At 36.5% G+C, this 20,093-nt stretch overlaps 1 protein-coding gene across 1 annotated transcript; it reads left to right on the top strand.

The window, feature by feature from the left end:
* On the top strand, positions 2,892-19,544 carry LOC109225679 (derlin-1-like). Its single transcript, XM_019390428.1, has 7 exons — positions 2,892-3,076; positions 9,659-9,794; positions 16,469-16,542; positions 16,839-16,932; positions 17,141-17,269; positions 17,380-17,540; positions 19,004-19,544. Exons 1-7 carry the CDS (start codon positions 3,060-3,062, stop codon positions 19,227-19,229), a joined length of 837 nt encoding a protein of 278 aa, XP_019245973.1. The 5' UTR covers positions 2,892-3,059; the 3' UTR covers positions 19,230-19,544.

Below are 20,093 nucleotides of genomic sequence, written 5' to 3'. Positions count from 1 at the left end.
TCTTCAAAATAAATCCTGAACCACTCGAAAATCAAAATCGACCATACACGCAAGTCATAATAGATCATATGAAGCTACTGAAAGTTTCAAACCACTGAATGAAACACTAAAGCTCAAAACGCCTGGTCGGGTCGTTACAGGTTGTTACTAGAAAGAACCAAAAAACAAAAAAATAACTACAAAAAAAAGAAGATAAAATTTAAGAAAACAAAAAAGAGTATAGTTTTATTAAAAAGAAAAAAACTTGAAAAACAGTAATAAAATTAAAAAAATTAAAAAAAGTAAAAAAAATTGTGGACCTAAAGATTTTACTGGAAAGAACAAAATTAAAAAAAAAATACAAAAATATATAATTTTTAAAAAAAAATAGGACAAGAAAAAAATAAAGTAAAAAAGAGTGAGGAACTGTTACTAGAAAAAATAACTACAAAAAACAAAACAAAAGAGTGCAATATTCTATTAGAAAAAAATTAAATGAAAAAATAATAACAAAAATGAAAAAAAAAGAAAAGAAAAAAACAAAAAAAGAATGTGAATAAATAAAAAATAAGGAAAAGAAAGAAAAAAGGAAACGGCTTTGGTGGAGCTTGAGCATAGGAAAGGGGGAGGCATGTAAGTAATAAAAGGGGGCATTATCCTGTTATATTTTAAAAATGAGAGCATTTTAGTCATAAAATTTTAAAAGGGCTCTTAGGCCTCATTTGTTTAAATTTAATGGAGGTCTGAACTTAATCATTCTCAACATTAAGGGTCTGTTTGGAAAGTCGCCCGATAGTTAGAATTGGTGTAATTACTAGGGTAGTAATTACGCAGCCTTGTAATTACACAGTTTAGTAATTACGACGACCTGTTTGTTTGTTACAACATAATTACAAGTGTACTGATTGGTTGCACAAGTGCAATTACATGGTTAGATTAAATTTTAAGTAAATTATCAAAATAATAAACATATGCCTATAAATAATTTTTTTATAAGTATAAATGATATTAGATTTGGTATTTTAAGATGCATATTTTTTCTTGAATATACACTGATTAATAATCATATATTTATAACTAATATTGTAAAAATAATTTTTATATATTTTTAAAATTAATAATATTTAGTTTAATTAATTATAAAAACTAAAAATATATATTTTGTAAGAACATCATGGAATGTATGTTTGTTAAAATAAATTAATATTTATAAATATAATGTCATAACATTATGCAAATGTTGACAAAATTAATCTATCAATTCTAACTAAAAAATGAATAACATGCAATGTGAAATAACAAGTCAATACTACTAAAACAAGTAAATTGGAACCATAACATAGCACAATTTCAAAATTCCTAAAAAAAAATAACTTAAACATATGTCAAAATCCAGCATAATAAAAATAAATTCTAATACAACTTAAGATTAGGAAACATAATAAGTTTATAACCTCATTCAACAACGAAATTCTACTTTAATGACATCACTCATTATATGGCAAATTTATTAATGACTCATTATTTTTAAAATTAGGAGGTGTAGTTTCAAAAGCTAGAATAATAACGCAGCTACACTAAATGGAGAAAATAAAACAAATAAGAAATAAAATATACGAGCAATTACATGGAATCACAAGAAGTAAAAGTAGAGAAATAAAGGATAAATAATGTACAAAAAATATATATTTAATATTAAAAAAGGAATTAAAATTTAAAAATAAAATACTGGAAATAAAAAGTTACAAAAAAATTAAAATAGAAACAAAAAGGAAAGAAATTAAAAAGTAACCCTGTAATTACATAGTATAATTACTACCAATTCTCACCTCTTCCTTGAGAATTAGAGTGTGTAATTACATCTCAGCAATTTCCAGTATTTTATTTTTTATTTTATTTTTATTTTTAATTACTTTTTTAATTTTAAAAATATACTAAACGGTGTAATTACACCCAATTCTCATGTTGGCCAAGTAATTACTTGGTCAGACAAAGATGACAAACTGTGTAATTACACCCAACTACATCAAGTTCAATTCCTAGGTGGCTTTCTAAACAGGCTCTAAGTGCGTTTGTTTTTAAAGTCTGAATCTTAATTATTCAGATCTTAACAATTAAATGTGTTTATCTTTTTTACTTTACAACCACTTAATGGGCCTGAATAGGTTTATATGATTAAAATCTATAACAGAGACTTAATTTCATTAAGATGCTATCATCCATATTCATTATTAGCTGCTGCCACCACCTAGCATTATCAACTACCACTATACCACCCACCACCATCATACTCAATCATGGCCGCCACCATTATCGACTACCACCACCCACCAATCCCCACCACTCACACCACCATCATTCTGAACCACAACCAACATTCATGCACCTCAACTACCACAACTAACAACCCCATCAGCATCAACAATCATAACTGGCAGTGCCCATCTTTATGAACTACCACCGCCATCGACCATTATTAACTATCACCACTCACCACCACCCTCCCCAATAACAATCACCACCATTACCAATCGCCACTATTTACTACCCTGAACCACCACCTTCAACCAAAATTATCATCAACCACCACCTCTACTCGGCATTCACAAGCACTACCGTTAGCCATCACCATCATCAAATACCATATTTTAAAAAATTATATATTTTATTGATAGAATATTAAATTAATTAGTATTTCATTTGAATTTTGTTTTTATTAATTTTCAAATAAAGATAATTTTATACATTCAGATGTTAAAAATCAAACATCTTAATATATTATTTTTTAGATCTTGATACATTTGCATTCAAATTTAGATATCTAAATCTTTAGAGGTATTAATCTTCAAAAATAAAAAAAAACAAATGAACCCTTAGCATCCTTTTCTCAGAAAAAAAAAAAAAAAAGGGATCCACTCTGGAAAACAGATCGCCTGACCTTCAAAGAATTATCTAGAAGTTTCAATTAGGGGCGACCTTATTACCAATTTCGTTCTCTCCTCCTCTACAGCTACATTGGAAAAATCTTCAAAGAATTAACTTCTCATTCGCAAGCTTGTATTTCGGTTTCTGAATTCGCAATGTCATCTCCTGCTGAGTAAGTCTCCCTTTTTCTGCTCTCTCTCCATGGAGCTATATACACGCACTCATCATTTCACACACTTTGTCTGTAATCTGATTCTAAATTCTATTTTCTTTATGAAAATACTCTCAATTTTATGTTCTATAATTCAACTTTTAGGGCTTTTCAGTGCGTCAATTGGATTGAGGATCCCCCAAAAGTAATTCCGATCCTCAATTAACATTTTGCCATCAATATGATGGCTTTAATATTTTGGGTGGATAGTTGCTTGCTTCTTCTTAATACTCCATGCCTCCCATTTTATATGATGTTTTCTTTATAACTGTGGTGTCGGGGCACCTCAGCTAGTTTCACCTCCCACCAGCAACATGTACCAGGTAACTCTCTCCACCAAGACTTGGATAAATAGAAAGAAATTACCTAGTGTTTTACCTCCATTAGGATTTGAACCTGAGACCCCATGGTTCTCACCCGCTTCATTGACCACTAGGTCACACTCTTGGGTACCTCATTTTATATTAGGTTGTTTAGATTGTGCAAGAGTTTAAGAAAAAAAGACTGACCTTTGAAACTTGTGTCTAAAACAAACAATAAATATTTGTGACTATAACTATCTCATTAAGGTTAAAATAAGAAGTTTAATGATGAATTATTTCTAACTATAGAAAGGTATCAGGATAGACTAGAAAAGGAAGGTGCATCACATCAATTGGGATAGAAGGAGTAATACCAATGTTAAGAACCAGAAATTGTTGGATTTTGAGAGAGAAAGCAGTAAATGGCTGAAACTTTGTCTTATAGAGGCCACGACATAATAGAAATGCATAATTGTGACACATGGACCATTTGATGCTATTAATGATAATGCATTTCTGCAATTTCATGGTGTTTAATAGGTTGCTCCATTGAGGTACCTTGTTGTTTGGAAGGGAAGATTCCCATTTTATTACGCCATGGGAAGTATCAAAGCGTACATTCGATATGAGCAGAACAATGGCATACCTTAAATTGGATGGAAAGAATATAGGTGATAACAAAAATTATGTGCTAGCCTGATCATGGTTACATCCACATGTGAGGAGGATGGATCATAATAAAAGCTAAAAAGGTTGTATACAAAATACAGATAACACTCTTTATTTACTCAAAAAACGTCTAAATGAATACCTTACAAATGCACTCTACAATGAGTTTGATGCAAGTGTATCACGATATTTTATTCTCTAGTGTTGTCTTACATCTCTTTCAATCTACTTCACAATTCAGTATGAGGAAGTAATTGACCTACCTCTCACATATAATTCTCTTTATGTTCCTTCTATGCATTAAAACGAGAAAGGGTGCGTCAAATCATAGCTAAGTTGCTCGGACACGGGTGCAGGTGTCCGACACGGGTGCGGATCTAGAGGTCGGATCCTTCGAGATGTAAATTCAAAGATTCGGGGATACGGATCCTAGTACAGATAAGAGTGCGGGGATCCGGCTAAAAATAATTCAGAAAAACAAAAATATAAAAAATAGCTCTAAATTATGAGAAATTTTGCGGAATACTTATGTATAGCTTGCAAAGTGTGAATTTCTTTTTTATTCTCAAATTGTAGATAAGTAAATGATTGATTTCCCAGATAAGGTATGTTATTTTCTTCAAATTTATCCTAGTTTTGGTTTTGATTTCGGGAATTAAATTGTATATCGTCTCGAATTTTTTCCGACCGTCGTGGTCAAAGTACCCAAAATTTGACCAGATCCGGTACTACTGTCGACACGGGTGCGTTACCTAAACTGCCATGTCGGAGCAACTTAGATTCATAGGCTCATTGTTAGTACTTTGCACCCGCCATTTGAAGATTCTAGGCCTTCTAACCATTCAAACTTGTCAAAGGTTAATCTTCTATTCAAAATGCTTGACTCAAGCATTGGATTGTTTCGACCTTGATGTTTGAACCTAAAATTCAAGCATCGAGTATCTAGGACCATAGAAAAAATCGACCGTTGCTAATTTCTTGAAAATTAAGACTTCTTAACAAATCTCCACCTTGGCTTGTATTTTCTAACATAGTAGACTTGCTACATGTTGAACAAAATTGACTAATCAATTTTCATGCCAATCATGTAAAAACAATAAATGATCTTATCAAGTGGTATCACCTTGGCTAGCCCTTACTTGATTCTCTCGCTTCATGGGAATTTGTGTCATCAAGGAATTTTTTGACCCGGAGCTGAGCCTACACTCCACCGCCTTTGCACTCTGAATTACCTTTCGGTACCAACTGCATAATTCCGCCCAGGGACTCCACTATACATTCAGTTGTTTAGTGGTTGTCTCCATCTTTGCTCTAACTTCTCGTTTAAGAAGTCCTCCCGCCGAAGCTTGCTTTGGCACACTCTTACATCCCTAACAGTAGCCGAGCTACTGCACTGTGATCAATCTTTGAGAGTATCTCAACTCACCCTACACATGCATGGGCCTCAACACTTCCCATCCATCTCAAGAGTAGCTTTTGTGAAGCTTCACTGAGAGAATTACTGAAGTTTTGAACTATAGTAACCAGGATGAAGAATGTTGAGTGTGATGCAAATGAGAAGACAATGTTGGTGTCCTCACTCGACAGTTCAAATCAAACTAGATATTAGCTTGGCTTTAATATTAAGATACCTGAAATTATCCTGAAGGCTATACCTTTATCTTGTCGTATCTATCATTCATGCCTGATTGTAAAAGGTCGAAAGTGTTAAGAATGGTGTTAGGTATTATTTTCATGGAAACTTCATGTGTCAAATGCAGTTAGGGGAAGGGATTAGCCTTCTGCAAAACCTGTACCCTTTTTTCTGTCTATATCTACCCTATAACCAGTTCCACTAGAAGAGAAGAGGAGATTGTGATGTCATTGCTGAAAAACTACTGGTTGTTGCTTGTCATCTCCTTATCCCACACCTAAGTTGCGCGGACTCTTCGTTTTTGGTGCCGCACCCGTCTCAACGCGGTACGGGTTTGGGTGCGGGATACGTCTCGGATTCGGTCAACTAACTTCGGATACTTTGACCTCACTCCATCAACAAATTTGGTGGAAAAATTGAGATTTGATTTCTAAAAATTCAAAATAAAACAGATTTAAGATATGAGAAATGGCATACCTTCAATATTGTAGTACTTCTGTCTCATATTTGCTGCTTTGTGTTTTAGAAAAATCAAGAATTCAAGGGATTGTGTTTCAAGTTCGGACTTCTGGTAGACAGTAGCTGCGATATACATAGAGAGTTGGTGGAAGGCCTTGAAATATATATATATATATATATATATTTTTTTTTTCTTTTTTTTTTAATAATTTTGAATTTTCTTAGCCAAATCCCTGTACCCGTATCCATATCTAGATCCGCACCTCCGAATCTTAAATTTAGATTTTGTCGAATCCGACACTCAGATCCGTGCCCGTATCGGATACCATGCCCAAGTCCGAGCATTTTAGTCCCACACACTTAGATTTTTCCTCTTTTCCTCCCCCTCACTCCCCCCTTCACCAACCAGCGACTCTTGTCTCTTGTGTCTATATCTTTAAGAATCTAATCTCCCCAGCCTTACACCTTACACTTAGCACTTTTTGTTAACTTTTGTTGCCTATTTTATTTTTTGAAACAAAAGATTTTTGCCCAATCTTCTTTTTTTTTTTTTTTTTTTGACTTGGTGACTCAATTTTGATTGGAACTCTAGCAATTTCTTTATTCCCTTACAACAACAACAACAACCACCTAGTAAAATCTCACAAGTGGGGTCTGGGGAGGGTAGTGTGTACGCATACCTTACCTCTGCCCCGAGGGGGTAGAGAGGCTGTTTCCGATAGACCCTCGGCTCAAGAAGACGAAAAGAGGCAATATATCAGTACCATCAACAAAAAACCATAGAAGTATAACATCACAAGGACCAGTAGGTAGATGGAAAGCAAAATTAATACTCCCTCTGTTCCAGTTTATGTGAACCTATTTCCTTTTTGGTCCGTTCCAAAAAGAATGACCCCTTTCTAAATTTGAAAATAATTTATCTTAAGCTTCCAATTCTACCTTTAATGAGAAGCTTTTATAACCACACAAATACTTTGGACCCCTTTTTGACTTGTTTAGGACCACAAATTCCAAAAGTATTCATTTTTTCTTAACAAGTTCACATAAATTGGAATAGAGGGAGTAACCAGTAAATAAGACCGGACACTATGAAAACGGAAGAGTAGTGTGAACACAACATTGACCACTAGTAGTCTCAGTTTTTTGAAGAGCGAGAAGCGGAAAAAAAGCAAGGAGGCCTCGCTTCACCGAAGCGAGAAGCGCGAAGCGAATCGCGCGCTTTTTTCATGTGAAGCGCAATTTAACACATAAATAAAAAAAAATTAAATAGGCATAGATAAATGGCCAAGAACTCAATAAAAATAACATATTAAGCAAATGTTTCAATTCTTAAATCAAGAAGTAAATAATAGATACTAAAACTAGATACGCCCAAGCTGGATCGCTTTTTTGGCTTGATGCCATTGAATAATAAGATTGAATTTACTACAATCAACAACCAAAAAAAAAAAACAAAAACAAACAGAACAGTTAGGAGTCGAACCAGAAACAGTGAAAGAACAGAAAAACAGAGCAATAAAAACTGAAAAAACAGTGTAGTCTAACAGAAGAACAGAGCACAAAATTAAGGGCAGGAGAATAGAGCATAAATTAGGGCAGAAGAACAGAGCAATAAAAACTGAAAAAAATAGAAAGAAGAAGAGAAAAACAGTGTAGTCGAACAGAAGAACAGAGCACAAAATAAGGCCAGAAGAACAGAGCAATAAAAACTGAAAAAAATAGAAAGAAGAAGAGAAAAAGGAGTCGAACTCGAACAGTGAACTGAAGAAAACCAAAAGAGGAAGAGAAGAGAAGAAGAGAAGAAAAAGAAGAGAAGAAGAAACTTACCCGTCGTCTCTTGCAGCAGAATGTTTGTGTAAGTGTATTTGCGAAGTTTTTTTTTAAAAACCCTAGCAGATGCCTTACCCTCTCTTAAGCGCGTTTTTTTGCGCTTTTTCCATCGCCTCGCTTCTCTCTTTTTAGGGTAAAGCGAGCGCTTTTTGACGTGAGTCGCTTTTTAAGGCAGAAAAGCGCTATGCCGTCGCCTCGCGTCGCTTCTGCGCTTTAAGCGAGAAGCGCACGCTTTTTATAACACTGAGTAGTCTAAGACTAAATCCTATCAGCCTAGCCTCACACTGGTACGAGTTAGAAATATACTCAATACCTTAATGCTCGACCTCCACAGAAAAACATTTAACTAGCGAAGCTGAGATATTTCTTGAAAGACTAAATTATATTGGAAATGACTACTGCTGCTTTCTTTTGGAGCAGAGCATGACTTGGATAACTTGTATCTGATAAAATTTAAGTATTTGATACTTTTTAAAAAAAAAGTGTTTCATAACCACGTGCTGTGCCATCTTTATTGAAGGCTAATTATCTCCATCTTCATCAGTGAGTTGAGCTTGACTATCTGTATTTCAGAATATGACGTGAAACTGATCTTCCTTAAAACTTCCCGCATTCAACTGACCAAAAATGCATGTTAGGATTGAGATCCACATGTTTTTAGTTAGTTCCTTTCTCTTCCATTGACCCATCTTGCTAAGGATCCTTTGACAGTGTAGAGTATCTCACTGCTAAAGCCAAACAGTTTAAGATATAGTTCCTAGATTTCCAGTCACCTCTGAATAATGAACGTGAAGATGACAGCGCCTTTTTGCGCATGTACCATCTATTGTCCTATTCTGCCCGTTTTGTAAATTATCTTTGCCTGACTTAAAAAAGTTGCATGAGACAAACCTCTTGCTCTTCTGTCGTGAAAAACAGGCCACTTTTATTGGTATTTCGTTCTCCATATTACGAGCTATGTTGCGCGGACTCTCCAAAATGCAACCGCACCCGTGTCGGATCTTCCAAAAATGCACTACTTTTGGAGGATCCGACACACACCCACTCTCATTTTTGAAGAGTCCGAGCAACATAGATTACGAGCAATCTGTTGACCATTTCTATACTACTAGAGAGGTGATTGTAACATGACTTCACTATGACCCTCCAGTTATTGTACCTGATAGAGTATACCTCTTGTAATTGTCTTCGCTGTCAGTTGAGTTTTGTTGGTAATGAGGTTATTATTCCCCTCCTAAATCTGAGCTCTCAACTCCCAACTGGTTCTGTTGCTGCTTCTTGTTAAGCATTTGGATACTTCACATTGTGCTGTGAAGTTGCTAATCTGAGATTTATTATTCTGCGGCATGTGTCCAAGCGAGTCATCCTTTAGAATGTAATCCTTCTATCATTTCCAAAGAAAAGGAAAAGTTTGAATGTATGTGTCTACTGATTTGAGCGGTCGGACTATATGTGCGAACTGTGGATTGCTGTCCCTCGTTCCTATAATCTCTGGTCTTAAGATTTGCTATCTTTTGCTTTCCTTATTTTATGCCATTAGGTCATTTTTAATCTCATATTCTGGTCATTGGTATGAATGCTATCTGCTTTATACTTTATGTTTTCTCTATCAAGTATTCAATGAATGACCTAATTGTTTTCTCATCACAGGTTCTATAAATCACTTCCACCTGTAAGCAAGGCTTACGGGACTGCTTGTCTAGTTTTGACAACCGCATGTCAATTGGGACTGTTTGATCTTGTTGATATTGCATTATTGTATGAGCTAGTATTCTCCCATTTTCAGGTAAATATCCTTTTATTTAATTATACTTCGGATATCAGCATCTTTACGATGCTAACCAGACACCATAATGTATCATACCTACGAGGCCTGTGACTAGCTTATTTAGTTTGAAACATTCTTAAGTTCCAATGGCTGAATCCTTATTCTCATGCTTAGTGTATGGCTTTGAGATATCTAAAATGTTATGTTACTTCCTGTTATTGTTGTTTTCAGTAATCATTTGATGGTTATAGTTCTTAACATAGGTTAATTGCGCAATGGATCTTGCAATAGATGTAGTTATACAAGTATCTCTGGTGTTCTTATACTTCGAAGCTAGCTGCCTTTTTTAGCACTCACACATGGCTTTCGCTGAAGTTGGGAGTGGGAAGCACCTTAACTGCAACTCCTCTGGCTTCCCCTCAATGATATTAGTTCATGTCAATCTTAAATGTTTTTTTTAGCAAATATACCACTAGGCAGGCTGCCTAGTGGCTAAATCTTTAATGGTTCATTTATTTTTTGGTGAAAAATAAAATTTTTGCTTTTGCTCTTGCCATAACGTGGTGACTTTCTGTTTCTGCAACTTATCCTATTAGCAAACAAAATGGATGCTAACTATCTCCTCTCAGCTGTTCTCCTAATCGAAGAACAAATTGTTTCCCGTATGAACTAGCCAATTCATTGGGGGGGGGGGGGGGGCTATTTTGACTTTCAATGACATATCAAATAAGCTTGAGAAATGATTATTTCTTATTTGGGACTGCAATATAAATTGTATAAAGAAATTCTTAATGCTATATAACTATAAAATGTATCGTGCCTGGTGTGAGTCGTGTGACCAAAGGTGAATTGGAGATTTAAACTAATGGGTCAAAAGTTCTCAATTTTTTGAACATATGGGATCACAAATTTTTTCCCGTATCAACCGGCCAATTCATTTGGGGATTTTTTGTGGGGGAGGGGGGGGGGGTATTTGGACATTCAATGACGTATTTAGATCGAAGCATGGAAAATAACTCACCACTAAGTCTCCGTGTAATACGTCTATGCGCCCGTATGACCACCGGAAGTACCTGTCTCAGTACCTGCACAATCAGTGCACGAGTGTAGTATGAGTACGTAAATCAACGCGTACCCAGTAAGTATCTAGTCTAACCTCGAAGAAGTAGTGATGATGGGTCTACTTGACACTTGCGGTCAAAATAATAAAGTACATAAAGTAAACAGGTACGGAACTCCACAAGTAGCAACGATGCAGGTAAATAACATAATAAAACTTCCGGACAAGAATTATTACGAAATCACCAATACCACAACTTGCCTTAAAGGCACAAGGTCAACCGATACCAATACCACATCAAATCTCAAGTATTACGCACGAGTCTGCCGAGGTGAATGGCCCGATCCCATAGGAATAGTGTTACACAATACCGTTGAGGCGAACGCCCCGATCCCATAAGAGTAAGTCACAGTACTGACGAGGCGAACGGCACAATCCCATAAGAGTAATTTACAACACTGTCGAGGCGAATGACCCGATCCCATAAGAGTAATTTATGACACTGCCGAGGCGAACGACCGGATCCCATAAGAGTAATTTACAACACTGCCGAGTCAAATGACCCGATCCCATAAGAGTAATTTACAACATTGCCGAGGCGAAAGGCTTGATCTCATAAGAGTATTGCAACATTGCCGAGGGGAACAACCCGATCCCATAAGAATAATTTACAACACCATCGTGTACCATAACAATAGAGAAACTCTCTCACTCGCGAAAAATATATGCGAGTCGATAAGACACAGAACTACCATTCATCAAATATTTCACAATTTCCAACGTAAGAGATTCGGTCAATATTTTTATTCTAGTCTCAATTCCAGTCATAAATTTAAGGAATCAAACAAACGAGATAAATTAACATAGCACATTTAAAGCATGATGTGTATCTAAGTCTACCCGGACATAAACATGAATCTAGCTACGTACGGACTCTCGTCACCTCGTGGGTAGTAGCGCCCAAAATAAGTAGCACACATCAATTAGCACACCTACGGGGATAATTCGCTCTTACAAGATTAGGCAAGAGACTTGCCTCGCTTCCAAACTCACTACTCATCTCTCCAACCTCACTAATTGCCTCAAATCAATGCCGAGCAATTCGAAACTAGCCAAAGGTTGTGCAAACCAATCAATATATGCTCAAAAGTTCATAGTTTATCTATTAGAGTAATTTTCCAACCCCGTTCGGAAAGTCAATAAAAGTCAACCCCGGGCCTAGGTGCTCGGATTTTGGAAATTTTGAAGATAAACATTGCTAGACATTATGAACTCAAATATATAATTTATTATCAATTCCTTAATCAATTTCAAGGTCAAAGCCCATTTTTACCAAACCCTAGGTTCTTCAACAAAAATCCCAAAATTCCACAATTTCTATGTTATAATCTACACATAATCCATGTATTTAACTCTAAATTGGTAGAAATCACTTACCTTGTGATGTTTAATGAAAATCCCCCTTAAAAGAGCTCTCAAATTCGTCCAAACCCAAGTGAAAAGTGAGAAATAAGCTAAGTCCCGAAATAAAAATATGATCTGCCCAGTGATTCCTTCTTCGCATTCGCGGAAACCAAACTATTCCAATTGACCAAAATCCTCTTCGCGTTCGCGACAACACGGTCGCGTTCGCGTTGAACAACCACCCAGCCTTCCGCGGTCCCCCAACCGCGTTCGCGAAGGCCAACAGCCACCCAGCCCAACTCAGCCTCAGCCTTCTTCGCGTTCGCGAAGATGGCTCCACGTTCGCGAAGAGGAACCATATCCTCCATCGCGTTTGCGGGGCCCTCCTCGCGTTCGTGAAGAGCAAAATCTCAGATCCCTCCCAAGCCTCCTTCGCGATCGCGAAGCACACCAACAAACTAGCAAACCAGCAATATAAGCCAACTTCAACTTTGCTGCGGGTGGTCGAAACTCACCCGAGCCACTGGGACCTCGTCCAAATGTACCAACAAGTCCATAAATATACTACGGACCTACTTGAAGCCTCAGAACACGTAAAATAATATCGAAACCAAGAATCGCACCTCAACATCAAATTAATCAACTTTGGAACTTCAAACTTCTTCCAACTAACTTCGAACGCGACGAATCATAATTAGACAACTCGGAATGACGCCAAATTTTATGCACAAGTCAGAAATCACAAATCACAATACAAACCTAATCCAAGGCTCGGAACCCCAACCGGACATCGAAAACACCAAAGTCTACTTCAAATCGAACTTAGAAACTCTAAAACCTTCGAGACACCAACTTTCAATAATAAGCGCCGAAACGCTCCCGGTCCACCCGAAATTCAATCCAAACATACGCCCAAGTTCAAAATCATCATACAAATTCCGATTTCGAGGCCGTTTACTCAGAGTGTTGACCCAAGTCAAACTTGGCCACCTTAGCCCACTACTATGGAACTAAGTGTTCCGAATTCAACCCGGACCTTTCCAAAACCAAATCAACCATCCCCATATGTCATAAAATAGTAAAAGCACATACAGAAAGTCTTAAATAGGGGAACAAAGATCTAGAAAGCAAAACGACTGGCCGGGTCGTTACACATATGATACCGTTTTACTTTTTTTTTTCTTAATAGAATCTAAAATCTAAAAATTGTATATAGCCTCCAATTCCCAAACAAATAGCCTCCAATTGCCAACCCTTCACTGTCTCTCTCTTGGCTGAATCCTTCAATTCAATTTCAAAGTTACATTACGTTCGGAGCCGTCTCCGCTGCCATTAGCCGCTGGCCACTGCCACTTTTCGTTGGTTGTCGCCTCTCTCGCCGGCAATCGCATCGTCATGTTTCACTTTGATTTTAATCATTGTATTGTACTTCTAAAATTAGTTTGGCTGTGTGCAATTTCATCAATTAAAAAGAATCTCAGTACTTAATATGATGGTAATTTATTTTGGGTATTTTACAACGTATTTTGTTTCAAGTTTGGGAATTGGGGCCATTATTAGTTTGTGATTAAAATTTTATTACTAACTTAGAATTGTCTTCTTGAAAATTATGTGACTTCAAGTAAAGGAATTGGATGCTTTTTTTATTCCGGGCTTTAAAGTGTCATTTCAATCGTAAATAGTTTGATCAGTATCATAATTGGTTAGAACATAGTGTAATAGAAGATGCAACTTATTGTTTGTGTTGTTACTTATTTCAAGATGAAGGCATTCGTTAAGGTGGAGGCGATGTATTTCTAAGTATATGGTTTAAGAGTTGACACAAAAAAATAGATTAGGTATGGATGTTGGTGGGTTGAGCAGTATTCATAACCAGGCAAAAAAGAAATGTTAAGATCTACAACAACAATAACAAACCCAGTATAATCCCACAGGTGGGGTCTGGGGAGGGTAGTGTGTACGCAGACCTTATCCCTACCAGGAGAGGTAGAGGGAAATGTTAAGATCTATTACAAGAAAAACAGTTAATTCAAATTGCATCTGATAGGCAATCTAGTCAAACCAAGCTCGAATACAAAATTCGCTTGAAGGCTTCAATTGAGGTGGTGAGACTCCTTTGAATCAAGAATTGACACTTCGTGGATATCGTGAAGATGAATCATCATTAAACAAGGAACTTTCTTGAAATTCTTTCATGGTATGCAAAGAGGTGTGATAAAATCCATGATCTTTTGTTGAAAAAGGCTCCAAATAATGATTAGTTGACTTCTCATAAAATTCAAAAAGATATTATCATTGCATGTAAGATTAAAACAGTTAAAGCAATTATGGGCGATCTAAATGGTGACTTTTTTCATTCGTAGTTAATGAATCTTGTGATGCATCACGCAAAGAGCAATTGGTTATTATCTTGCGATATGTTGATAGATGGGGATCTGTCGTGGAGCATTTAGTTGGGATCGTTCATGTTCGTTATACTAGTGCTTTATGTTTAAGGAAGCAATTATTGATTACCTTGCTCAATATTCTTTGAGTTTATCTTATGTATGTGGCCAATGCTATGACAGAGCAAGCAATTTGCAAGGGTATCCAAGTCGCCTTAAAACTTTGATTGAATAAGAAAGTAAATCAACTCATTCCATTCATTGTTTTGCTAATCAACTTCAATTGACTCTTGTTGCGGTGTCTAAAAAATATCTTGAAGTGAGAGAACTTATAGTGTTGGTTTTTAATGTCTTGAATATAATGGGAGGTTCTTCCTAAAGTATGGATTATCTTCGAGAATCTCAAGCAGAAGCAGTATAAATTCAAGAGGCATTAGATATGGGTGAGCCTGAAATTAGTAGGGGGCTTGAATCAAGAACTTGGTCTTGCTATAGCTGCCGAGACTCGTTGGGGTTTGCACTACAAATCTTTTAAGAATTTTTTTTCTATGTTTGGCTCTATTGTTGATGTTCTTGACCCTATATTTGTTGATGCCCGGTCTTCAGAAGAAAGAGCTAAGGCAAAGGGATATTTTAAAACTTGTCAAAAATTTGAGGTTGCTTTCATGTTATACAGTATAACATATACCTAATGAGAGATGTCTTGGGATTACAAATGAGCTTAATACATCCTTATAGAAAAAGGAACAGGATATTGCAAATGTTGTTCTACTTGTTGAAGCGGCAAAGAGACAGTTGCAGAAGCTAAGAGATGAAGAATGGGATTCACTTATTGATAAGGTGTCTGCATTTTGTGTCAATATGACATTTTGATATTAAACTTTGATGAGCTCTATATTAATTCTGGAAGATCTCGACGTAAAGTTGCTGATTATATTTTACATCACTATCACATGATGTATTTTTTAAGATTATTAATTGGCAAGTTCAAGAACTCAATTTTCGTTTTAATGAGGTGACAACAAACTTGCTCATTGGAATAGCTTTCTTAAATCCAGTTGACTTATTTAGTTTTGACATAAAAAAGATATTGAGAATGGTTGAATTGTATCCTTGACATTTTCGATGAAAATGTAACGGTTACTCTCAGGAATTAGCTTGAAACTTATATTGTTGATATTTGTGATGTTGATGAAAGGTTCTCAAATCTGCAAGAACTTGTTGATCTTTCTGAAACACTAGTTAAGTCAAAGAAGTATTTGAATTATCCATTTGTGTTTCACCTTGTGAAATTTGCTTTCCTTTTATCACTTGTCACTACCATAGTTGAGAGAATTTTTTCGGCGATGAAGTTGATCCGGAGTGAATTACGAAATCGAACGAATGACGAGTTCATGAACGGTTGTTTGGTGCCTTATTTAGAAAAAGATATTTAACACTCTTTTTGATGAGAATATTATTTATACGTTTCAGGAAATGAAAACTCGTAGATGGAAATTTTAATCATGTATTTTAATTTTTATTATTAATAAATATTTATTTTGTTAACTTCTCTGTATATTTGCTTCTTCGCATTTTGAACCCGCATAAAAATCCTGGATCCTCACTGGTGCGACATGGCTGTACCTTAACAAAAGATAATAGTGATTCACTTGTTTTTTGTTAAATTACATCATATTTAATGATGTTGAGCCTGTAAATGAGAAATTTGCATCACTTGTTATAAGTGATATCTAGTGCACGTATCTGAAAAGTGTTTTGTAAGTACCAAGTTACGTGTAATTTATCTTTTTGGGTTTAATTTTCAATATTAATGAGGATACCGGATGCTACATTTGTTTCAGTTATGGAGATTGATCACAAATTTCTTCTTTCTTGGGAAGTTCTCAATTAATTTTGGGATTCGCCTCTTGATGATGTAAGTGCCCACAACCTATGTTGCTTAGACTCTCCGAAAATGTGGCCGGGTGCATGTCAGATCCTCCAAAAGTAGTGCATTTTTGGAGGTTCCGACACGGATGCGGCAACATTTTGGAGAGTCCGCGACACATAACCCACAACCTCTGACCAGTAATTTTTCTTTTAAGTCTTATTTCTCTAATATGAATTATTTTCTACGGCACTATTAAAGCTTGCAATTAGTTATGAAATGCAAAAGATTTTTGTTTTACTTTTTCAAGTATTAATTATGATTATAGCTTCTTGATGTTATAGAGCAAGATATGGAGTGCAACTGGAGAGTGGACCTTTTCAAAGACGAACAGCAGATTTTCTGTGGATGATGATATTTGGAGCTTTGACATTGTTGGTATGTCAACTGCTGAACATTTTGGGAGTGAATTACCCAAGACATGAGCTCCTATTGTGTCTTTCTTAGCTGTGACCTCATACCCTTCCCTTGCTATCGTCTTTATTACTCTACTGTTTGTTTTACTATGAAGATGATGTTTCATTCCTCTGATACGCACCAAACCAATTTTTCACTTGTTTAACATATTGTCTCCTGCTATGCCTAGGCTTTATCACTAATCCCCTTCTTCCGCTCCCCATTCTTGGGCATATCACTGGTTTTCATGCTTTTATATATCTGGAGTAGAGAATTCCCAAACGCTAATATCAACATTTATGGTCTTGTGACCCTAAAGGTATGATTCTGTTCTTTCGTTTAGATATTTCAAGCCTCAGTTGTCAGGTTTTCGTGCTCTTTATCTTAATTTTCCGTTGGTGAAATGTTTCTTCCCATTCCAACTTGCAGGCTTTTTACTTGCCGTGGGCCATGCTCGGTTTAGATGTTATTTTCGGCTCACCAATTATGCCAGATCTCTTGGGGATCATTGCTGGACATCTCTATTACTTCTTAACCGTGTTGCATCCACTTGCCACGGGGAAGAACTTTTTGAAGACACCAATATGGGTGTATCCTTTTGATTGCAGTTTTAACCAATGACCATCTAGATGTTCTCTTAACTGCTATCTGAAATCACCCATGTAGGCATCTCTTTACAGAGCAGCACCAGAGAGGTCATTGCAGTTGCATGTTCCTTGCACCATCAAATTTTATTTTGCTGCTGTGATGTCCCTGGCTAATTTGGTTTTGTTTCCGATTTCCACCTAACAAAACCAATACGAAAAGAAAGAAGATGCTCGTTTTTCTGCATTTAGGAAACAAAATTATTCTTTTCTGCAAATTTCTTTAACTGGTGATACATAAGACATAAGGCCAGAGTTTCCTTTGTAATTTCGACATATCTACCTGTCAGAGAGCCCCCGAAACATATGTCCAAGAACCATTACACAACTCCTATTATCCCTACAACTGGTATACATTTCATTTCCTCAACACTTGCACATACTCAATCACTTAACACATTTTTGCACATAGTTTGGTCACTTCAATGAGTCCCATACAGTTCAACCAATACACTATACGCATTTCAATTAATCATTACCAATCTATACTACCATTAATCATTCACTTATCACAAGAGTTCTTAGAAAACTTTCATTTACCAAAAATGGTTTGCACATGACTCAAATAATCACAACACATACAATTCTTGCACAACTTGAGGAGTTACAATAGTAAAGCATTTAGGGGAGATATGGGGTGTCTTTGCACCAAATAGAACACAACATCAGTTTGCTTAGAGATAAAAGTTCGCACGATCACTACTAGACTTGTTCAAACAGATGGGGATATTTTTCTTTCATTTCATCTTCCGCTTCCCATNGTCTTTTATATATCTGGAGTAGAGAACTTACCCAAACGCTTAATATACAACATTTATGGTCTTGTGAACCCTAAAGGTATGTATTCTTGTTCTTTTCGTTTAGATTATTTCAAGCCTCAGTTGTCAGGTTTTCGTGCTCTTTATCTTAATTTTCCGTTGGTGAAATGTTTCTTCCCATTCCAACTTGCAGGCTTTTTACTTGCCGTGGGCCATGCTCGGTTTAGATGTTATTTTCGGCTCACCAATTATGCCAGATCTCTTGGGGATCATTGCTGGACATCTCTATTACTTCTTAACCGTGTTGCATCCACTTGCCACGGGGAAGAACTTTTTGAAGACACCAATATGGGTGTATCCTTTTGATTGCAGTTTTAACCAATGACCATCTAGATGTTCTCTTAACTGCTATCTGAAATCACCCATGTAGGCATCTCTTTACAGAGCAGCACCAGAGAGGTCATTGCAGTTGCATGTTCCTTGCACCATCAAATTTTATTTTGCTGCTGTGATGTCCCTGGCTAATTTGGTTTTTGTTTCCGATTTCCACCTAACAAAACCAATACGAAAAGAAAGAAGATGCTCGTTTTTCTGCATTTAGGAAACAAAATTATTCTTTTCTGCAAATTTCTTTAACTGGTGATACATAAGACATAAGCTGGTTATGCGTTGGAAGATTGGAGCACCTACTGCTACTCCTGCACAACCTGATAATGCCGGTGCAGCTTTCAGAGGGAGATCTTATCGGGTTGGAGGAGCAACAGCTTATCCTGCACAGCCTGATAGGGGTTCTGGTGCAGCGACAACTAACACTGTGCAAACTGATAGCAGTTCTGGTGTAGCATTCAGAGGGAGATCATATCGCCTTGGTGGGTGAGTTGCTGCATTTTCCACCTTCAATCGGTAGCTTCAAGTCGATAGTGAATTTTTATTCACGTTAGCTTGACCATGCAGCGCAAGGGACAGATCTTTATATTTGTAAAGTACAATGTTGAAAGGTGTAATGTTGCCAATGGCATGTTGAAACGCAGATGAATGCATAACCACCTGTAACCCACCCCTTCCTGAGGAAAAACTGATTTGTGTAGAACTTTTTCTTTCTAATGGTAGAAGTTTTTACGGAAGGATTACTGGAAACAGATTATGTCAATCCATTTGGGGAAAGAAGAGTTGATAGGCGAATTTTTTCTGATTTGGATATTTGCTATGGATTTTCCACGGAGAATGCTGACAATGAATAAAGGTTGCATAGTTTAGCAGCTGTTAGATTCATGTTTTGCTTTGAGTCATATATATTGTGACTCGTAGCATCAAAAATCGAAATGGCCAAAGCCTCCGTGAAACCACGCAACTAAGAACCCGGCTAGGCTCCGAAACATCCAACCTCATGAACCTATTGGTTAAAGCCTGAACATCCAAAGCTAATGGTTTCTCCCCGGTTGGAATAAAAGCCAAGCTACTCATGCTCTCCACCTTCCTAATCAAAGCATTGACCACAATATTGGCCTTTCCGGAATGATAAAGAATGGTGATATCATAATCCTTTAGTAGCTCTAACTACCTCTGTTGCCTCAAGTTCAGATCCTTTTGCTTGAATAGGTGCTGTAGACTCATGTGATCCGTGAACACCTCACAAGACACACTGTATAGATAATGCCTCCAAATTTTCAGTACATGAACAATGGTTGCAAACTCCAAGTCGTGTACCGGGTAGTTCTTCCCATGTGGTTTCGACTGACGC

The sequence above is a fragment of the Nicotiana attenuata genome, chromosome 5 (genome assembly GCF_001879085.1).
Source record: "Nicotiana attenuata strain UT chromosome 5, NIATTr2, whole genome shotgun sequence".
NCBI lineage: Eukaryota > Viridiplantae > Streptophyta > Magnoliopsida > Solanales > Solanaceae > Nicotiana > Nicotiana attenuata.
Note: the sequence above shows the minus strand (reverse complement) of the source record. Positions and strands in the feature narration are given on the sequence as shown.

What these genes read in the sequence shown, in the direction of transcription:
- LOC109225679 (XM_019390428.1), top strand. An exon ending in ATGGTCTTGTGACCCTAAAG is followed by an intron (nt 17,270 to 17,379) that starts GTATGATTCTGT and finishes TCCAACTTGCAG; the next exon opens with GCTTTTTACTTGCCGTGGGC. An exon ending in TTGAAGACACCAATATGGGT is followed by an intron (nt 17,541 to 19,003) that starts GTATCCTTTTGA and finishes GTGATACATAAG; the next exon opens with ACATAAGCTGGTTATGCGTT.